Raw genomic sequence first — 17695 nt, 5'->3', positions numbered from 1 at the left:
GAATACGATGCATTTGCATTGGTACAATAATGATTTTGCCCACAAGCAATCTCTCAGGACACAAGCTACTCCCTGATGCTTTTCCTGTAGCAGTTACCTTTCTCACTGTATTAAAAGAATCCCTCTTCCCATCCTAGCAATATCGTTTAGCATGAGACCTAATTATACATGTCATGAGCTTTCCACTGCTGAGATCGCTGTATGCACCACATGCACATACCAAAGAGTAGTTATTTTTCTGATTTGCATTCATTCCTCCAAAGAATCTTTTCATCTATGTACATAACCTCCTCTTCACCCCTGCTCCTCCTCTAACCTGCTTTCGTTGATTACTACACAGTGCTTTGGTTCCCTGCTGAAGCTTGTCAAGGGACAACAGATATGAGCATCCATGTTATTCACAAAAATGTGATTCTCCAGATATATTCTCTGCTTACTAATCTATGTATCACTGCCCTCTTAAACTGGAGATTGGTTTTGAATTTGGCTGCCATTGTTTTAGCTTCCTCTTAAAGCAATTTGTCAATGGAAGTCTAGTGCAAAATGATTCCCAGACAAGGAAGATGGTCTACTCAGCGTGACAGGGGAGGAAAACAGCAAGAACTCTAACACTTGGACCAGTCTCTCTTAATTGTAACCAATATTGAGTGTGACTTTTCAGCAGCATACTCAGCCTGTCATATCAGAAAAGAAGAAGATACTGCAGAAAAAAACATTGAAAAGAATTAGCAATATCCCATACCATTTACCTCACATAAATATTGGTAACAATCAGCCTTCAGCTGAATACTTAATTCAGCTCTAGACTTAACACACTCTCTTAGAGTAAGCCACACACTGGTGATCTCCACTCTGTTAATATGTTCTATATTTGGAAATCAAAAAAAAAAAAAAATCAGGGAAGCCAGAGAATTCAAGCTGATGCAACATGTGTTAGCTCGCTTTCTGTGTAACAGCTTCCCACTCCACAGTAATGCTTCCATTTTGCATTGATGAGACTGCCTTTTAAAAATGATGCATTGATATGAAACTCAGCGAATTATTTAGTTTTAGCTTCCCATTGAATTCAGCTTAAGTATGAGCTGGAAGCCTAAATGTTTTCTTGGAGGTGGGCTCAAAACCATACCTCAAGACATTCCCACAGTGGAAAACAATTTTCTTAACAGAGTAGTAGTGAGTCATATGGTCTTTGTGGCTTAAGGCTTTGCAAGTGAAGTGAGGAGATACTGCTACAGCGCTCAATCATATGAAACCACAGCTGCCTCATCTGTAACCACATGGGAACAAATCAATACCATTAGCTTCAGTGGAGTTATCCTGTTGACATATTTGACCCTAAATCCTTACCTAGAACACACAAGGGTGATGACTTGCGGATAATAACAAAACATCAGAGGACTGTAAGTAAATTTTTCTTTTGCCTTTCCCTAGGAGTTGGCTAAATTGTAATTTGCACTGTACAACTCACCGAGGGAAGAAAGTATAGTCCCCTACTTGTTTTTCCTATATGTATACCTCTAAGGCTTGGGCACATAGGAACTGCAGCTGTGGGGGCACAAGTGGGGTGCACTGCATGGATAGACTTCTTTCTTTCACTTTTAGCTTTCATTTCTACTAGTCAGAACTAATAGGATTAAACTGGAACAGGATGTGCTGCAATTTGTATATACCCAGAGCAAATTACCGTCTCAGTAGAGGAAGAAGCAGAAATCTCACAACTTAGCAAGACATCTGAGGCACAATACCTACAAAAGATATTACTGAGATGACAGGGCTCAAATACCATTTCTTGTTCAAAAATCCCCTTGGTGATTTTAATTCCCCATTTCAGGCAGAGCTCAAGACCGAGCGCTGTCTGCTGACCCAAGCCTTTTTTCATTTATGTCGCTGTCAAGCAAACGACCTGTCTATACATATGTGAACAGCCGTGTGGGGGCTGGCAAAGAAAGCTCATTTGCATAGGTACAGTCACACGTGCAATCGCACCTAGATATTGGGCCCTTCCCGTTTTTATATAATGAAAATTTCTGCATAAGGGTTCATTTACAGCCAGTTAGAAGCAAGCAAGCTCTGTTAATCTCCTTTGTTGTTTTCTACTTAGGATGCACCATTCCAGCCGCAGACCTGACCGTGCGCGTACACTGCTGGCCACATCCAGCGGTAGGCTGTGGATGGATCACTCGCCGGGTGACACATCTGCCGCTTCTGCTCAAGGTGAGCCACCAGTGACTCTTTTGATCAATTAAACTCAACTTCAGAAAGCGATCTTGTTAGAGGGCTGTTTCATGTTCGGCCTCTTCATGTGGGTCTCTGATACCCTTGTGATCAGATTTCCTAAGTGTCTCCGGAGCAGGTGGTGCATCAATCCGGTCTGAAACCCCTGCCTGGAGTCCAGCAGATCCCAAGCAAATGTCGCCTTATTTCTGTATCAGCCGCAATTTTCATCACGCAGTTTTTGCTAACTGCTTATTTTACAACCCAACGCGTTTCACAACATACTGAAGGGGAGGACTGCCTCCGCTGCGAGCACGAACCACACATCGTCCAAGTCCTCCCAGACATGCCAACTCTTCTGAGGCGAGCCTCACCAGCGCTGCAATATTGGGGAGGTGCAAAACCCAGCGCCTCGCTGCAGCAGCGAGCTCCGGCTGCTGCTCCGGCGGGGACTGAGGGAGGAACCGCACCCCTCGCTGCCGCCTCCTGCCCGTACATGCGGCTGGGGCTGGAGACCGCTCCCTTCGCCTCTCATCCCCGGGCGCTTCGGCTCCCTCCCACAACCCCATCTCCCGCTGTTTGGGAGGCAGGGGGGCCGATCTCAGCCCGTCCGCCGCCGCTGCCCGCCGCCCGGGCTGGCCCCTCGCCTCACCCCGCGCCGAGGAGGCAGGTGAGGGCAACCGCCCGCCCGCGCGGCGCTGCGCATGCGCAGCCCGCTCCCAGGCATGCTCACTGACGGGGGCGGGGGGAGAGCGGGACGCGGTGGCGCGGCGCTGCCCGGCTCGGCTCGCCTCGGCTCGCCTCAGCGCGGCTCGCACCATGCGGCGGGCGGCCGCCTGCCTCCGGGCGCTGTGCCTCCTGCTCCACCTCCGCGCCGCAGGTGAGCGCCGGCGGCCGCGGCCGGACGGTGGGGCGGGGGAGGGCGAAGGGCACCCCGCGCGCGCCCCGGCGGCGCACCTGTTGTGGTGGCGGGGAGGGGGGCGGCCGGGCTCCGCGCGCGGTAACGGCGGCCGGCGGCCCCGGGCGGGCAGCGGCGGGCAGCGCGGGCGCCTTTCAGCACCGCGGACAGCGGGCGGCCCCGGGCGGCCGCGGCCAGGGCGGCGGGCGAGCCCCGCGCTCCGCGCCCGGCGCCCCGCGGAGCGGCCGCCCCCCGGCCCCGCGTCCGTGGTCCCGGCCGGGCGCTGGGGCAGCGAAGGAAAATCCGCGTCCCTTCTTCTTCCTCTTCTTCCTCTTCTTCTTCTTTTGTAATTTATGGAGGCGGGAGGCGTTGCTACTTGTATCTGCCCGTGGCAGCAGGGTTTTTCGAACGGGAAATTTCAGCTGCGACAGCAGGCGTTCCGGCTGTAGCGGTGGTAATAAATCCTCTCCCTGCTTTGCTAGCAAAACGTGTGCCTCATTCAGAAATGTGGTGAGCGATGAGCGCCCTAGTACGTACATGAAGTTCCGCCGCCAGTTTCGTTCTGGTAGTCCCAGCTTATATTTCTGGCGTAAAGCTCAGGCGTCTTTTAAGTCGTGAAAAGCTGCTTGTTTTTCAGAGTCTCCTCTGTGCAGACTTAAGCATATATACTCTTAGGAAGGAAATAAAATCTGGCGTAACTGTATAATTGAATTAAGTTCTCAATTAGTAAAGTTGAAGAGTTTCTTTGTTTTATCGTTTACGGCAAGCACAGCTACTTCTGAAGTAGTAAATGTCTGTTGCACCCTGCTTTTAAATTCACTGAAGTTTAATGAAGAACAGCAATTAAGTGCACAGGTACTGATTCTTTTGCTTCCAGGAATGTTGGTTTTAGGAGAGATTTTTAAGATGCAACTCATTTGCATTGTCTTACTGCAGAATCATTAAAAGTAATAATTGAACTTTTGTGTCTCTTTTAACGTGGAAGCAGTGCATGAACATGTATGCCCCCCCCTACGCCATATTAAGGAAATATTTGTTTATATGGATATATCAGGAAGCAGGCACTGCATTCTTTTGTCTGCTGTTGTCAGGAGAAGTGATTTGCCTCAGTTATTGGTATTTTATTGCCCTGCAATATTAGGCTACACTCCATAAAATCTCAGGAGCCTCTTTCCTGTATATCTACAGTTAGGAAGCTCATGCTGTTATGCCTTAGATTCATATGTGCAAGAGATTATTCACTGAAAGATAGTGAGCATTTCGTGATCCATTTTAAAAAAAGCCTTAAGCTGCTTTTAGGTTGTTCTTTTACAACATGTATTAAAATGATCATCTGTACAAAATTAGTCTACAGCCTCTATTTGACACAACATGCCGTCTAATCTCAGTGTATCCTCTGTTAATAGTGGACTTTGCATTAGTTTTGATATGCTTCATTTTTCTATCCTACTAATGGAAACTGGGTTTATATCCTGCCAGTAAGCCATTTACTGTCCTTACCAAGTTTTACTTGTTTCATTAAGTTACTGGGAATGCTCGCAAACAAAGCTTGGCCTTTATGATGAAAATGTCTCTAATCATGAGAAAAAGAGAGGAAAATAGATGTTTACATGGTGTTACTTTGTTCCCTGGGCAATCTTGGAAAAGAATTGTTTCAGAGGAGGCAAGAGGGAAGATCGACAGGAGCTGAATACAACCTTTGCATATTGGGCATGGCTCCCACTGAGCGCAAGAGCTGTGCTTCCTCTAAGGCAGGGCTGCACACAACTTGCTTTTGTTGGAAGTCACTGAAAATGTCACAACAATGAAATAACATGGCAAGCTTAAACTGCTAAGATTTCTCTGTTTCATCCAATGCAAGTAGAAAATTTGGTCTTATTCAGGCTACCACTGTGGACATCTTTTATGTATAGCCTAAACTTATGAATTATTGATGGTGATTTTGCAGCTTTGGATCATGTGGAATCACAAAATGCATCCCACTTGCCACCAGTGCTACGTCACAATTTATATCCTGAATGTCAATTTTTTTGTAACATGATGGAAACTGCTTGGATTTTTTGTTCTGAAGCTGATATACATGAGACCTGTTTCTAGGGAATGCTAAAGAAACTGTCATCAGGTATTTAAAAAAATCTCCCTTCATATCAGTTGGTGATAATAGAGTTTAGAGAAAACATAAGTCTACATTTACTTGAGCTAACGCTACAGCAAAAAAAATTCATCCTGTAATATTTTTAAATAATACTTTGTAGTGGAAAGGTAATGCATGTCGTATTGCAAATCTGGTTTGCTACGGAAAGACAATTCTACTATGGTTGTGTTAACAGTAGCCACATATGTATTCACACCAGAAATGGAAAATATTCTTGTCAAAAATGTGATCGGGAATTTTCATGTGCTTAAAAAGATACCGTTTTACTATGTTGATTTAGATACTGATTCCAATAAAGCATGACAGCTGTGTAAACAGAAAATTAAATCTGATTGTGCTGGTGGTATACCCATATATTGCTTGCTGGAATCAAAGACACTTTTGTGTGCAGCTCTGAAAAAAGAATTAGGCCCTTCTGCTGAGTGCAGCAGGTGAAGCAATCAACCTATATAGAGCTTGCTGTTGGATGAAGACCTAAATCTGTAGTGACTGATTACAGGTCAGCATGAACCTTCAACTTATATTATGCATTGCATGAGAGACTGCAAGGCAGCGCAGGTTATACTCTTTCTTAGTGGGTATGATCTAATACATCTTCTTGCAATAAAAAAATAGTGTCTCCCAAGATGACTGGGAAGCATTGTTTCCTTGTAAAAGAATGGCAGGTGGTAGCAAAAGCACAAAGTGATGCATTAGACTAACTTGTAATTAGAGCCCTTTGTGTCATCCAGATTACTCAACTAATTAACTATTTCACCTCATTTTCTTTTTCAACAAATTTCCTGAACAGAATTAAAATATATGAAGAATTAAATACCAGTTACAGGAAATAGGAAAATCAACAAGAAAAACACCTTACTCATTTAACAACCACCGTATCAACCCACGCCTTACGTTAAAAATCTCTCTTTAAGAGAGCATTTTTGCAGAATTTGCTTTTTAAATGAACAAACCCTGGTCCTGGAAAAGCAAAGAGTTAACAACTGAAGATTTGGTCAGGTCATCTAAGTCATGGTTTCTTGAGCAAAGGCCTTACACTCACTAAGGGCTTCTATTACCTGATTTTATTTTCCTTTTCATCAGTGAAAAGATACATTGACAAGCTTAAGTCAGCATGGACCAATACTTCCCTACTAGCCTTTTCAGGAAGGAGGAAGCATGTAGATACTTGTCTCAACCTCCTGATGGATCCATTCCCCAAGTCCATCTGCTGGGGTTAATCAGGTAATCAGGTAAAATTCAAAGTAGGAAATAGTGGCATTTTATCTTCTTGGGGCGATGCTGTAATAACATGAGGATTGCTTATACCAAACCGGAATTTCTTTGACCACTAACTAACACTCCACTGGGTGGAATTCACTAGGTGTAGATATACATGTTATAAATATGCTAGACTGGTTCTCAGTTAATTGTTACCAAAGTCCCCAGGGTGATTTTACTAAATTCTGCTGAGAAGAAACCAGTACTTCAGCTTTCCTAGTCAAACATGCACTGTGTGGTATTCTCATGGTTGGAAATTACTTGGATGGACTGTAGTTTCTACTTAAGTGTTAGGGGGCCTATTTTCTAAAAAAATGCACAAGCTCTGTCACAAAAATAAGAAAATCTGGGAACTGTACTTCTAGGGTTGAGGTGAGATCTGCACAAAATGCATACGCAATCAGATCTATTTCAGTAACCTCGTACCAATGAGTGAATAATGCTAGCTTCTAAATACATTTAGGGTGAATGTGAAGGAGCTATTGATTTAAAAAATGTATTGGAATTCTGCTTCATTACAGTAACATAATCTAAATGAATCTGGTACTTATAATTGCCTTCTTTAGAAAACACATTGCTGGCCATGAGTGGGTGTTTTTACTAGAATAGACATTTGTGTCTTTTATTAGTAGACTCATGTATAATCAGAGGGTAGTCATGTGTCTCTTTAAAGGTTCTGTTGGGGACAGATAGTTTTATAATTCAGTATCTGACTCATATTCTTGAGGAATTTTGTTTAGTTGGAAAAGAGACATTTGTCATGTTTTACATGTAGAAATTCTTGCTATTTAAAATTTTGAAAGACATCATCTTCTACCAGAAGTTTATGTTCAGTACATCCATTAGGAAATTATTGAGGTTTGTGATCTTGGAATCCCTGCCTAATTTCAATTGTTGTATTACAAGAAGTCTGAAATATCTTAGACAGCAAAGGCTGGTTCCAGCTTCTCTGGAGAACAAAGCAGGAAACTTACTGAAAAAACATGAATTGGGCTCTTGGGGGAGCCTGTCTCTCTAGGAGGAGGCTAATAAGGTAACAGTGGGTGGCCGTGTTGATGGTGGTTCCCCTCCACAGGGATGTTATGAAGCTTGATGTGGGGGACTAGAAGGAGTGGTAGGACTCTTAGTCCATAAAGCACAGTCATTTTTCTGTAGAATTTTCAGCATGGCTTCCAAATAAGTACTTGGAGAAGCTTAGTAAGAACTACTCAGAAATCCTCAGTGTGATTTCCTAGAGCAATATTATTGCAAAAAAACCCAGCCAAACTTTAAGACTGAACTTGACTTCCATTCATACCAGATTTCTGTGGAGATATTATATATTTTGTGAAGATACTATAAATTTACATTCACGTTATGCAGAGAAGAATTTAGCCACAACATTCATTTGGAAAATGACAGTAATCACAAAATTAGCAAATTGATGCAGCACTTTCTCACACCTTCTGGAAGAAAAGTCTGATGTGAGACTATACAGCACATTAGTGCCAGGGCATAAGTATGGCAAAATACTTAAGTGCCTTTGGGACCAATGGCTCATCTCTTAATTCACATGAGTAGACCTAGTGAAATCAATGGTCTCTGGTATCCAGTTTCATTATTGACATATCAGGCAACAGGCCCATAAAACGAAATGCAAAGTGTCTTTTTGAAAAAGATACCACTCATGCTTAATTCAAATTCACTGTAGCTGTGGATATTTTTGGCCAGAGCATTTTTTTTTTCCCAACCGAAAAGGATGAATTCAGCAAAAATGAACTTGCAGTCAATTCTATTTTCAGCAGATTGCTTATTAGAAAAGGAATAAAATTCCTTGCGACATGTCTCTCCCCCCCTCCTCTTGTGTGTACTGTCTCCCTCTCAGTGGGTGCTCTCATACTCTCACATGTGTGTGTGTGCGCTCGCTCGCTCTCACACACACAAACACACACAGAAAAATGAATTGTATATACACCTGCACACACACCTACACACATTTCATATGAACTGATTTTGTCTGAACTTTTTGTTTTGGTCAAAGTTCTGAACATTCTATTTAAGGGCAAATTAAAATATTTTTCCAAATTTTTTACTGTTATCTTGTTCTGTGCTTGCTTAGTTCTGGTGTAGGTTACTGGCTCTCGATTTTGACATGTCATGGGTACTGTTCCTCTGCTGCAAAAGGCCTGACCTTTTGATTACTGGACCTAGCTAGGAAAGCACAGAACCTTCCTATGAAGGACTGTGACCTTGTAGGCCTGTAATACGGCTTTGCCTTTGCTAATAACAAAGCCATAAGATTTGTACTGAGTTTGCAAGGCCTGCTCTGTCGGAACTTTCCTTGGCCCACCTGTTTTACTTCTGACAGCAGTTTCTCTAATTGACCAATATCTGTTTTACTCTTTATCTTTGTGTGGTGCAACTCTAGTTTTATACAGATAGCGGTAACCCAGGCCTGGTGGAACAGCAGAGGCACTGAGAGTGCAGGCACGGGATGTGGTGTAGAGGAGTGCAGGTGTGGGATGATAAGAGTTGGGGTACAGGCTTGGCATTGAAGATCCCATGCTATAAACATCTCAGTAATAGGTAAAAATGCAGACCTGGAGCTTGAGAAAACTGGCTTTAGGGGTTAACAGAGAGAATAAAGAAATAGTATCTAACATAGGTACATGGCACCATTTATAGTAAATTCAGATGTAACCTGGAGCTGCAGACCAAATGAAGAAAGAGAAAGGTGTAAATGTATGTTAGCAAACAAATATATATATATGTCTCTAAGAGGAGGAAGAAGAATCCATCAGCATGAACATTATATTCCTCCTGGTGAAGGACTCCAGATGCTGACAACTCCTCATAACGTCCCCCCATTGCCAACACCAGTGTGAAACCACCCGCCTTAGGATCCAGAGAAGCAGTGGAGGGGTGAGCATAACACCAGGGAAAGGGATAGATGATTTTAATTGTATTATTGTTATTATTGTGACTCTTTCTGTATTATTATTCTTTGTTTTTCTATAAAAATTAGGTCTAGACTAATGATGCTTCTTGAATTAGATTGTTAAGATTTTCATTATGCTAACAATAAACTCTTGGCTTTACTTACGTACAAGTATGTAAGTACTTACTCTCAGCTTTCTTTATGTAAAAGGTGTGCTTCCTCTTTACTCATGAACAAGACTTTGAATGTAACAGGGCTAAGAAACTCCTAGCTGAAGTAGGCCGTAAGAAGCTATGCAGGAGCACGCCCAGCGAAAGATCATTAGGTCGAGCAGCCTACTTTGGGTAGGGAGTAGTTTCATTTGTATTGCTCTATCAGGTTTTGTCTTAAGAGGAAGCTGTGGTGTGAAGGAAGGATCCGATCAGGCTTCGTGTTTTGGCATTATTCTCTGAATGATGGAAACAGTCACAGCCTGCAAGTTCCTCTGCTACAAGGACTGTTACATGTGGGAAATTATTTTCCCAGGTGAACTCTTTTGTCAGTTCCAAAACTTCCAATGTGTTTCTTCATGCATCTGCTACCAAACCAGCAAGTGGATTCATATTTTTTCCTTTTCAGGTTTGGCCGGTTTGCCTCACCTTTTAAAAGTATGTTCTGTTGTCCAGCTGACAGTGAAGTCATATTTTTGCCACTGTTTAACTGCATCTTATTGCTAATAATTCTTCATCCACCTTGCTAAAGTTGAACAGTAATTTGTGTTTGGCTAAAATTCCATAACCTATCCTAATGAGATTTAGATTTGATTGATCTAGTACTTTGCTGACAGTAAGACATACTGTTAACTAGACAGTACAGATGCAAGGCATATTGCCTCCAGACATTTTCATTTGTGCTTTCAGCATCATTTAAAACATTTTTATTTCCCACCAGATATGTTGACTCTTCTTGATACGTTTTGTTTTGTTTTGTTTTTTTTGGGGTAAGATAGATGAAACAGGGAAAAAGCAGTAGACTTTTGTATCTTTTAAAGTCAAAGCAAAAGGATGGTCCCATTGCCTGCACCAGGAGGGACAGCTCAGCAAAGACACAAGACTTTTAAACCTATAGTAGTGTTTACCCTATGTCTAGAAATAACCAGTAGTTAGCATTTCCCTTAGTATCTTTCTCATCAGGACTCCTGACAGCTAGAGCCATGATCATAAATGGCTAGCATGATATTAAACATTTTAGCACAGACGCTAAGAGAGATTTTTTCCCCTTCCTCTTGGCCATTATCTACTTGGCCCTTACACAGACCAAAGAGAACTGCAAACTGCTCTGCAGGGTGTGAGACCATATCTGTCTCAATGGACTAAAAAGAGGCAGGCAATGAATCTCCTAGCTGTAGGAACACCAGCATTATCGGAGAGGATTGATCAATGTAAGTACATTGATCAATGTGTAAGTACATTGATCTGCCTCTCACAGTGACTCTGGGTGGCTGTTCAAGAAGAGATGAACCATTGTGCAAGAGGTTGTAAAGACCAAGCCTGTGCAAAGTTTAAGGCTGGTTTATAGGGTATGAAGAAAAGTTGTATGGGACAAAGAGCATCTTTCAGAATGGTGAGCTAAACAGAAAGAAAAAAAGCACGTGGAGCTCAGGGTGCAAAATTTAATTACCGAAGTTTAGTAAGTTTTTTTTACTGAAAATGAGAAATTATTTAGCAACAGCATTAACTACTGTAACTCAAATTGCATTTGAGTTAAATTTATCTTTGAAACCAATCAGTCAAGTTTCAGCATGTTTTTCCTTTATGAAATGACTCTACATTTTCTGCCTTTTTTCTTCCAATTTCCAGCTTGTTAGCATGAAAATCTCAGGCTGTGTGATATACCAAGCTATCTGTAACTATAAAGAGACTTCAGGGTTAGTAACTATAAAGAGACTTCACTATTACAGTGCTAGTTATAGTATTAAGTGTGAGTTTTAAAACATATGCAATATGTGTCTATATTCACTGGTGCATTTTACTTACCAATCAGGTATAGTACAGCAGTTCTGTTGATGGATTTGGAGTGACTGTACTACTTACAAGTAGCAAATATACAGCATACAGAAAATGGGAATGTTTGGGAAAATACCTTACTATGAATCTAATCTGTTCAGATGAAAAAAGATTTAAAAAATAATAAAACTTGAGACAATGACCTCAAATTGTTTTTCCAGACATACATCAAGACTTTAGACACCATTATCTTGGCCTTATCAGGTTTACATTTAAAGAATGTTATGTCCCACTGGGACTCTCATTTTCCAGTTGAGTAAGGTTCTGGTTTCTGGCTCTAGAGGACGTGAGATAAAAAAATCTGTAAAGCTGTGATATTTTTATGTTTTAAAAAGAGAAAGCCATGCTACTGTGTTATGGGTTTACTAAGGGATCTTGACTATCGTGAAGGTTTTTATCTGTCTATTTTAGAGAAAGTGAAGGTATTTGGGAATTGTGAGTCTAACAATTTTCTGGCAGGTTGCTTTAAAATAAAATGTCAACTGTCTGAGACTACTCAGGGAGTCAAGACAGTCTACAGAAATCTTGGGATTTCTCTGTTAAGCTGAGGCGAACCGTGACAGTCAAAAGTGGCAGCAACATCTTTCACATCAGATTTATTATTTATTATATGCTTTCATTTCTGCATACGTAATACATATTTGTAGTGCAAGACAGGCTCAGCAACATGTGCTATCTAACATTCTTGTGATTTACCCATCTATTATCATAAGAAATTTTTGTGCTTCCCATATACCAGGACCATATGGGTATTTCGCATGGACTTGCACTGACCCATTATCCATCAATTTTCTGTAGATTGGATGTTTTTTTTTCTTTTTAATTCACGACAGAATCTTCTATGTTTCTGCAGACAATTAAGAAAATGAAGTGAACACATAGTTGCAACCAGCAAGCAGAACATCTGTAACCAGCAGAACAGAGACTTTTGTAGGGATTTTTCCAATTTTCCTTTCCAGGAAAGATGATGAAGACAAAGATGGCAACTGGTGCCAATGGTGGACATACTGAAATTAGCACAAGCAGTGAAGATGTTCAAGATGTAGCAAGTGTGCATTCCACATCACTCTGGACCTTCTTGTTGCACTTTATTAATAGATGAAGTGTTTCATTTGGTAGAGGCTCTAGAAGCAAAGCTTCAGGAGTTGGAAATGCAACTAAAGATAATCTGAGATTTTGAGGAAGGAGAATACTGTTGTATGGGAGAAGCTAAATTAAAGAGGGGGGTTACAGTGGAGGAACATGGAAGCAAGATCAAGAAAGACTTTCTTGTTAAAAAAAACATCTAAGGAAAAGCAGCAGCAGCATGTGAGGAACTGCAAGGAAGAACGGAAAGTCCATCAGTAGGAAAGGACAGAGGAAGAAGTAGCAGTATTCATCAGGAGCCAAGAAAAAGAGTGGTGATGAATCATGACATTGTGCAGATAGAAGAACTGGAAGAAAGAATCAACAAATCATACCAGTGTCAATTCATGGTGCAGCTTATGTTACTAAAGGGAATAGGAATGGTTACTACATGAGCTGTTCTGGATGAAGGAAGGGTAGGTTGTCTTCCAGGAGCAAAGGTAGATACAAACCTGCTGCTGGCAAGTTCTGATGTGAGTTTTAAAGTAGCCACTGATTATTTTTTATTTTGGAACAAACAATGAACTAAAATTTTCCATTGACATAAAAATAGCTATACTTAGCTGAGAAATAGGTGAAGATTCAGCACCTTTTTGACTGGAAGAAATAGCATGGAAACACATTCTGAACAACTAGTCTGTTCTCCTCAGTGCCAAGGCAGAATAAACTATAATTCTTTGTAAATACACTTGAGGGGAGGGGAAGGAATAAATTTATTTTAGTTAAATCAGTTCAGTTTATCGGCCCTCGGTGAATATTACAAGTCAGTTATGAATAACTCTATATTCTGAAGTAGAGTTCAAACAGGGTAGTGTGAGCAGAATATAAAAATTCACTTCAGCATCAAGTTTGCTAAACTTATGGAAGAGATACCTCTAGGAATTCTTTAAGCCTTGTCCTAAGCCCCATTTTCTGCATTTCTGTGTGTATGTTGGGACATCTGAAGCTTAAAAGACACCAAAATCACTTTTTGCTTACACACTTCAGTTCTTTATAGCTTCCGATGATTTCTCTGGGGTCCACAAAGGAGTATTTGCTTTTTCTGTGTAGGTACAGAACTTGATACGGGAATCCCAGCCTTCTCTCTCCTAAAGATTGGAGACCAGTAATATTTGAAGGTGATGTGTAGCAGAAGTACTGGTGTTTCTAATGACTGACTTCTTTGAGTGTCTCATTGGTGCCTGCTGATTGTGTTCAGAGATGAAGCTTGAGGGGTGAAGAAGGAATGTTTTCCCCCTTCATCAGATTAAGAGGAAGCTTTAGGTTCCCTTGTAGTATCAAGGGTGCCCCATTTGTTGGGGTTACCCGAGGCATCCATAGCAGTCTGGGAGCCAAAGTCTGATCTTGGTTAGGGCCTTATCCACAGTCTACTAAGATCAGTGAAGTTTTTCACATGGCGTACTGTAAATACATGTAACCTACTTAAGTTGCTGAGGCTATGTGGAATTCTCGGAAAACCAAGTTCAGCCTAGTAATTTTCGTGGAATATATTTGAACTTCTGTGCTGTCAGCTGTTAGAAATAGATTTGCGTGAGTGCAAAGAGTACATTGTGTAATTAGAGTTGTTAATTTCTCATTTCTACAGCATGGGCCATTTTCAAAGTATATTTTGTCATCCGTCTTGAAAACCTGCTGTGATAGATCATGTATTGAATCTGCTGTGGGGACCTGTGTTACTGACGTGATTTTTAGCATTCTAATGGAAGTGAGCTGCTGGGGTTTAGTGGGAAATAGTGATACTACTGTTAAAAAGTACTGAGATTCATGAGCAGGTGAATTTTTCAGGGAATTCCTTTAACTATTGTTTTATCAAAAATAAGACAACTGTACAAGTTTTTCTGTGTTACTCTGGATTCAGCTGGGATTAACTCTGAAGTCATACTTGGGATTTACCTTAATATTATTCAGTGAGGAATTTGGGATAGTACTTAATTATATTATTTTTTTCTGCTTCTTTCAGTAGAAATAAATGAAATAAAAGGGGAATCTGGAATATTAAAGTGGGTAGAAAATGCAATATAAAGAATTCCAGGAGAAGCACATTGGTTTTGATTCCCTCAGAAACAAAGGAGTAAGAATGAGGGAAGCAAAGAGGAACCAGACACCAAACGTGTCTGTAGTTACATTCCTGTATACTTCCTATGGTCAGTTTTGTAATACTGGTTGTCTGTGAGGGAGAGATGAATATAGATTCAACAAAGGGGTAACTGTGAGAAGTAGGTGACTATGAGAAGTGCTGGTGTCTCCTTGTTTTTATTTTGCCATTCACACAACTCTCTCTATTGCTAGGTAGGACCAGCCCTCAGGATTTTATCAATGGAGCCAACCCCCACAAAGCTTAATGAGATCCCAACAGGCTTAACAAGCTTTGAAATTCAGCTGTCTTTAAGACTATAGTCTGCAGTTTCTTTTTTTTTTTTCTCCTGCTCTCTGTCATCTTCCCATTCAAAACCTGACAACAGCTGTACACATGTGGCCTCAGTGGTGATCCAGGAAATTGTCAGCATTTGTTTTTAGCATTTAAAAGAGTAACCTTAGGTTCAGCATTGTACTTTATACTAGGAGGATGTCTAAGTGTACAGCAAAATGCAGGATTCTATGTTCTGTCTTCTTCCTATTGATTTTCTGCTCATGTATGTTATGAATTGCTTCACCACCCACTGACATGGACCTGCTTTTAGCAGAGAATGCATTTCTCAATGATGCGTAGCAATATAATAGCACAGATAAGGTATTGTCCTTGATTTTCCTGACCAAAATTTCATGAGGAAATTAGGTCAACAGAATGTAATTAACTACACTGAAATCTCCTAAGGGCACTAGGTAGAGCTGTGCAAATGACTGATTATTTTGATTTGCTTACAGAAGGAAAAAAATCAGAGGCAAAAATCAGTCTGAATAGAACAAAATCATTTCTTGCTGAAACTGAATTGAAACATGTTGTTGGTTCTGAGCTGTTCCTCACAGCTCATTATGAGAATCAAAATAACATGGATTTTTTTTTTTTAAACTAAAATCAGTGCACAAATGCAACATTGCCATTAACTCAAACAGCTGCTGAAGAGGAAATTCCAGGCTGATCAGAGCGAGGTCTCCGGGTTCACTTCTCTTAGAACACAAAGTCCCTTTTGTATCACAGTGGGTTTCTTAGACCGCTCTTCCAGGGGGTGACTAATGCAGCATCAATTACTTTTTATCTATAAAGTTGCTGATCCTTGCCTATTTTTCCACTCAGAGAGACAGACTGACTTCCAGACCGGGAGCTGAACCGGACTGTTGTAGTTGTTCTGTTCTTCACAAAGGAACTGAAGATTCACTAGGTTTCATCCATTAAAAAAAATCAAATAAATCTTTAGTTTTGGTTCCTTTTATAAAGGCATCATTATGGAGTCTTTTGACTATCAAAAGAAAACTTATTTTTTACTAATACACAGTTTATTAAAAGCATGTAATCTAAAAGAGTTTTTGTGCCCAACACCAAGGTATGAAAAGTAGGGCTAAATCCACGTATCTATATCTCCTCTACAGAGAGCCACGTGCTCCGTTGGCTGGCCAGGCAGTAGGCTGGGTCATAACAGGAATTGGCACAAAAGACTGTAAGGCCTCCTGATCAGTTAATGGCAGCTGAACAGGGAATGCAGAATTATTATTATGGACTCAGGCATCCGAGCTTTACCATTCTTCTCTTTCTTACATGTTTAAGTCTGATGTTTTGATCTGGTCCTTGGCCTTTTCTCCTCAAGTCCCCATATATAAAAGATAATCACAGAAATTCTCATCCTTGGTATTACTAGTTGATTAAATAAATCAGAAAGTGGACTGCATGTGTTTTCCTATTGGAGTTGATACTGATACAAAAGTTGCACTTGGCTCAGCATGTGCTCTGCTCTTGCACGTAATTTTTGAAATGTAAGCCTGGATGGAAGTATAAAAAAGATTTTAAAAAGCACTGTAAAAATGAGTTTAAGAATGTGATGCACTTCACCTACTTAGTAGACTCTCTCTAGTGTTGTTAATCTATTGCTATAGAAATTGCATTGTGGGATTCTAAGGGAATTCCATTATTCCACAAATATCCTTTCTAAATCTTGCAGGACTGAAAGATCTCATCAGATTTCCAGCGTCATCTACAATATATCTAAGAGAGACATTCTAAACTTATTCTTCTCTTTCTGCAGGCTGCTTTTCTGGAGACAATGACCACTTTTTGGCAATTCACCAACGAAAGAGTGGGAAACCTGTATTTATTTATCACCATGTGCAGAGTGTGGAGAAAAGTCTGGATACAGACAGTTATAAAAATTCAAAACAAAATTTCCATTCTTCTTCCCACACCAAAATAAGCAAGCTGCACCCTGCAATAATTGTTAAATCAACCTTCCCCAGGCCTGCCTACGACCCATCCCTCAATCTGTTAGCTATGACTGGTCAAGACTTGGAAGTGGAAAATCTTCCTATTCCTGCAACGAATGTGATTGTTGTGGTAAGTGCCTTTTTTTTTCTGAGTTCTGGAGTTGTTTTGTGATTAAATATGCCTGTAGCGAAATATAGATGTAGTTTGTAATGTGGAGTATCCAAAGTTCATATTCCACTGCCTTGCTGATCATCTAAATCTAAATAATGACCACACACCTTGCAGGTCTTCACTTTAGTAGAACTTGCATTCATATAGCCTCACCATGACCAACAAGCAATTTGATGAACCAGTACAGAATATAGCCTCTCTTTAGGTAAAGAACCTACCTTTACCTCAAATGCCTTTAATCCTCTTGTCTTGATTGGTATTTGCAGTGTTTTTGCTAGAAGGATTTTAAACTTGTTCTGTATAGGGCACAAGAAAATGTACTTTAGGGAACAATTCAACAGAGGCAAGGAGATTTTAAAAGGCTGACGCAAACGATTCATTTATCTCCAGTGATTCCACCATTATGCTTATGTAGCTGTTTGAAAATAAGCCTGTTTCTTGCAAAGAATAAGAACTATGTTTCTCTTGGCGTAAGCCATATGTGCTCCTTCTGGGACATATGGTCTGGGACCTTCCTCTTCCAGTTAACTCTGTGTGTGATCTATCCCACTTTCAG

At 40.8% G+C, this 17695-nt stretch overlaps 1 protein-coding gene across 1 annotated transcript in view; it reads left to right on the top strand.

Moving 5' to 3' along the window:
* Positions 1–2939: 2939 nt before the first annotated feature.
* PTPRR (protein tyrosine phosphatase receptor type R) overlaps positions 2940–17695 on the top strand; it is a gene marked incomplete at both ends in the record, with an annotated part of 165324 nt that continues 150568 nt past the window's right edge. Inside the window, 3 exon segments of the mRNA XM_081998868.1 lie at positions 2940–2977; positions 2979–3094; positions 16793–17097. Coding sequence (XP_081854994.1) covers positions 2940–2977; positions 2979–3094; positions 16793–17097 — 459 coding nt within the window.

This window comes from Phaethon aethereus, assembly GCF_964289735.1.
Source record: "Phaethon aethereus genome assembly, chromosome: 1".
NCBI classification, from domain to species: domain Eukaryota; kingdom Metazoa; phylum Chordata; class Aves; order Phaethontiformes; family Phaethontidae; genus Phaethon; species Phaethon aethereus.
Note: the sequence above shows the minus strand (reverse complement) of the source record. Positions and strands in the feature narration are given on the sequence as shown.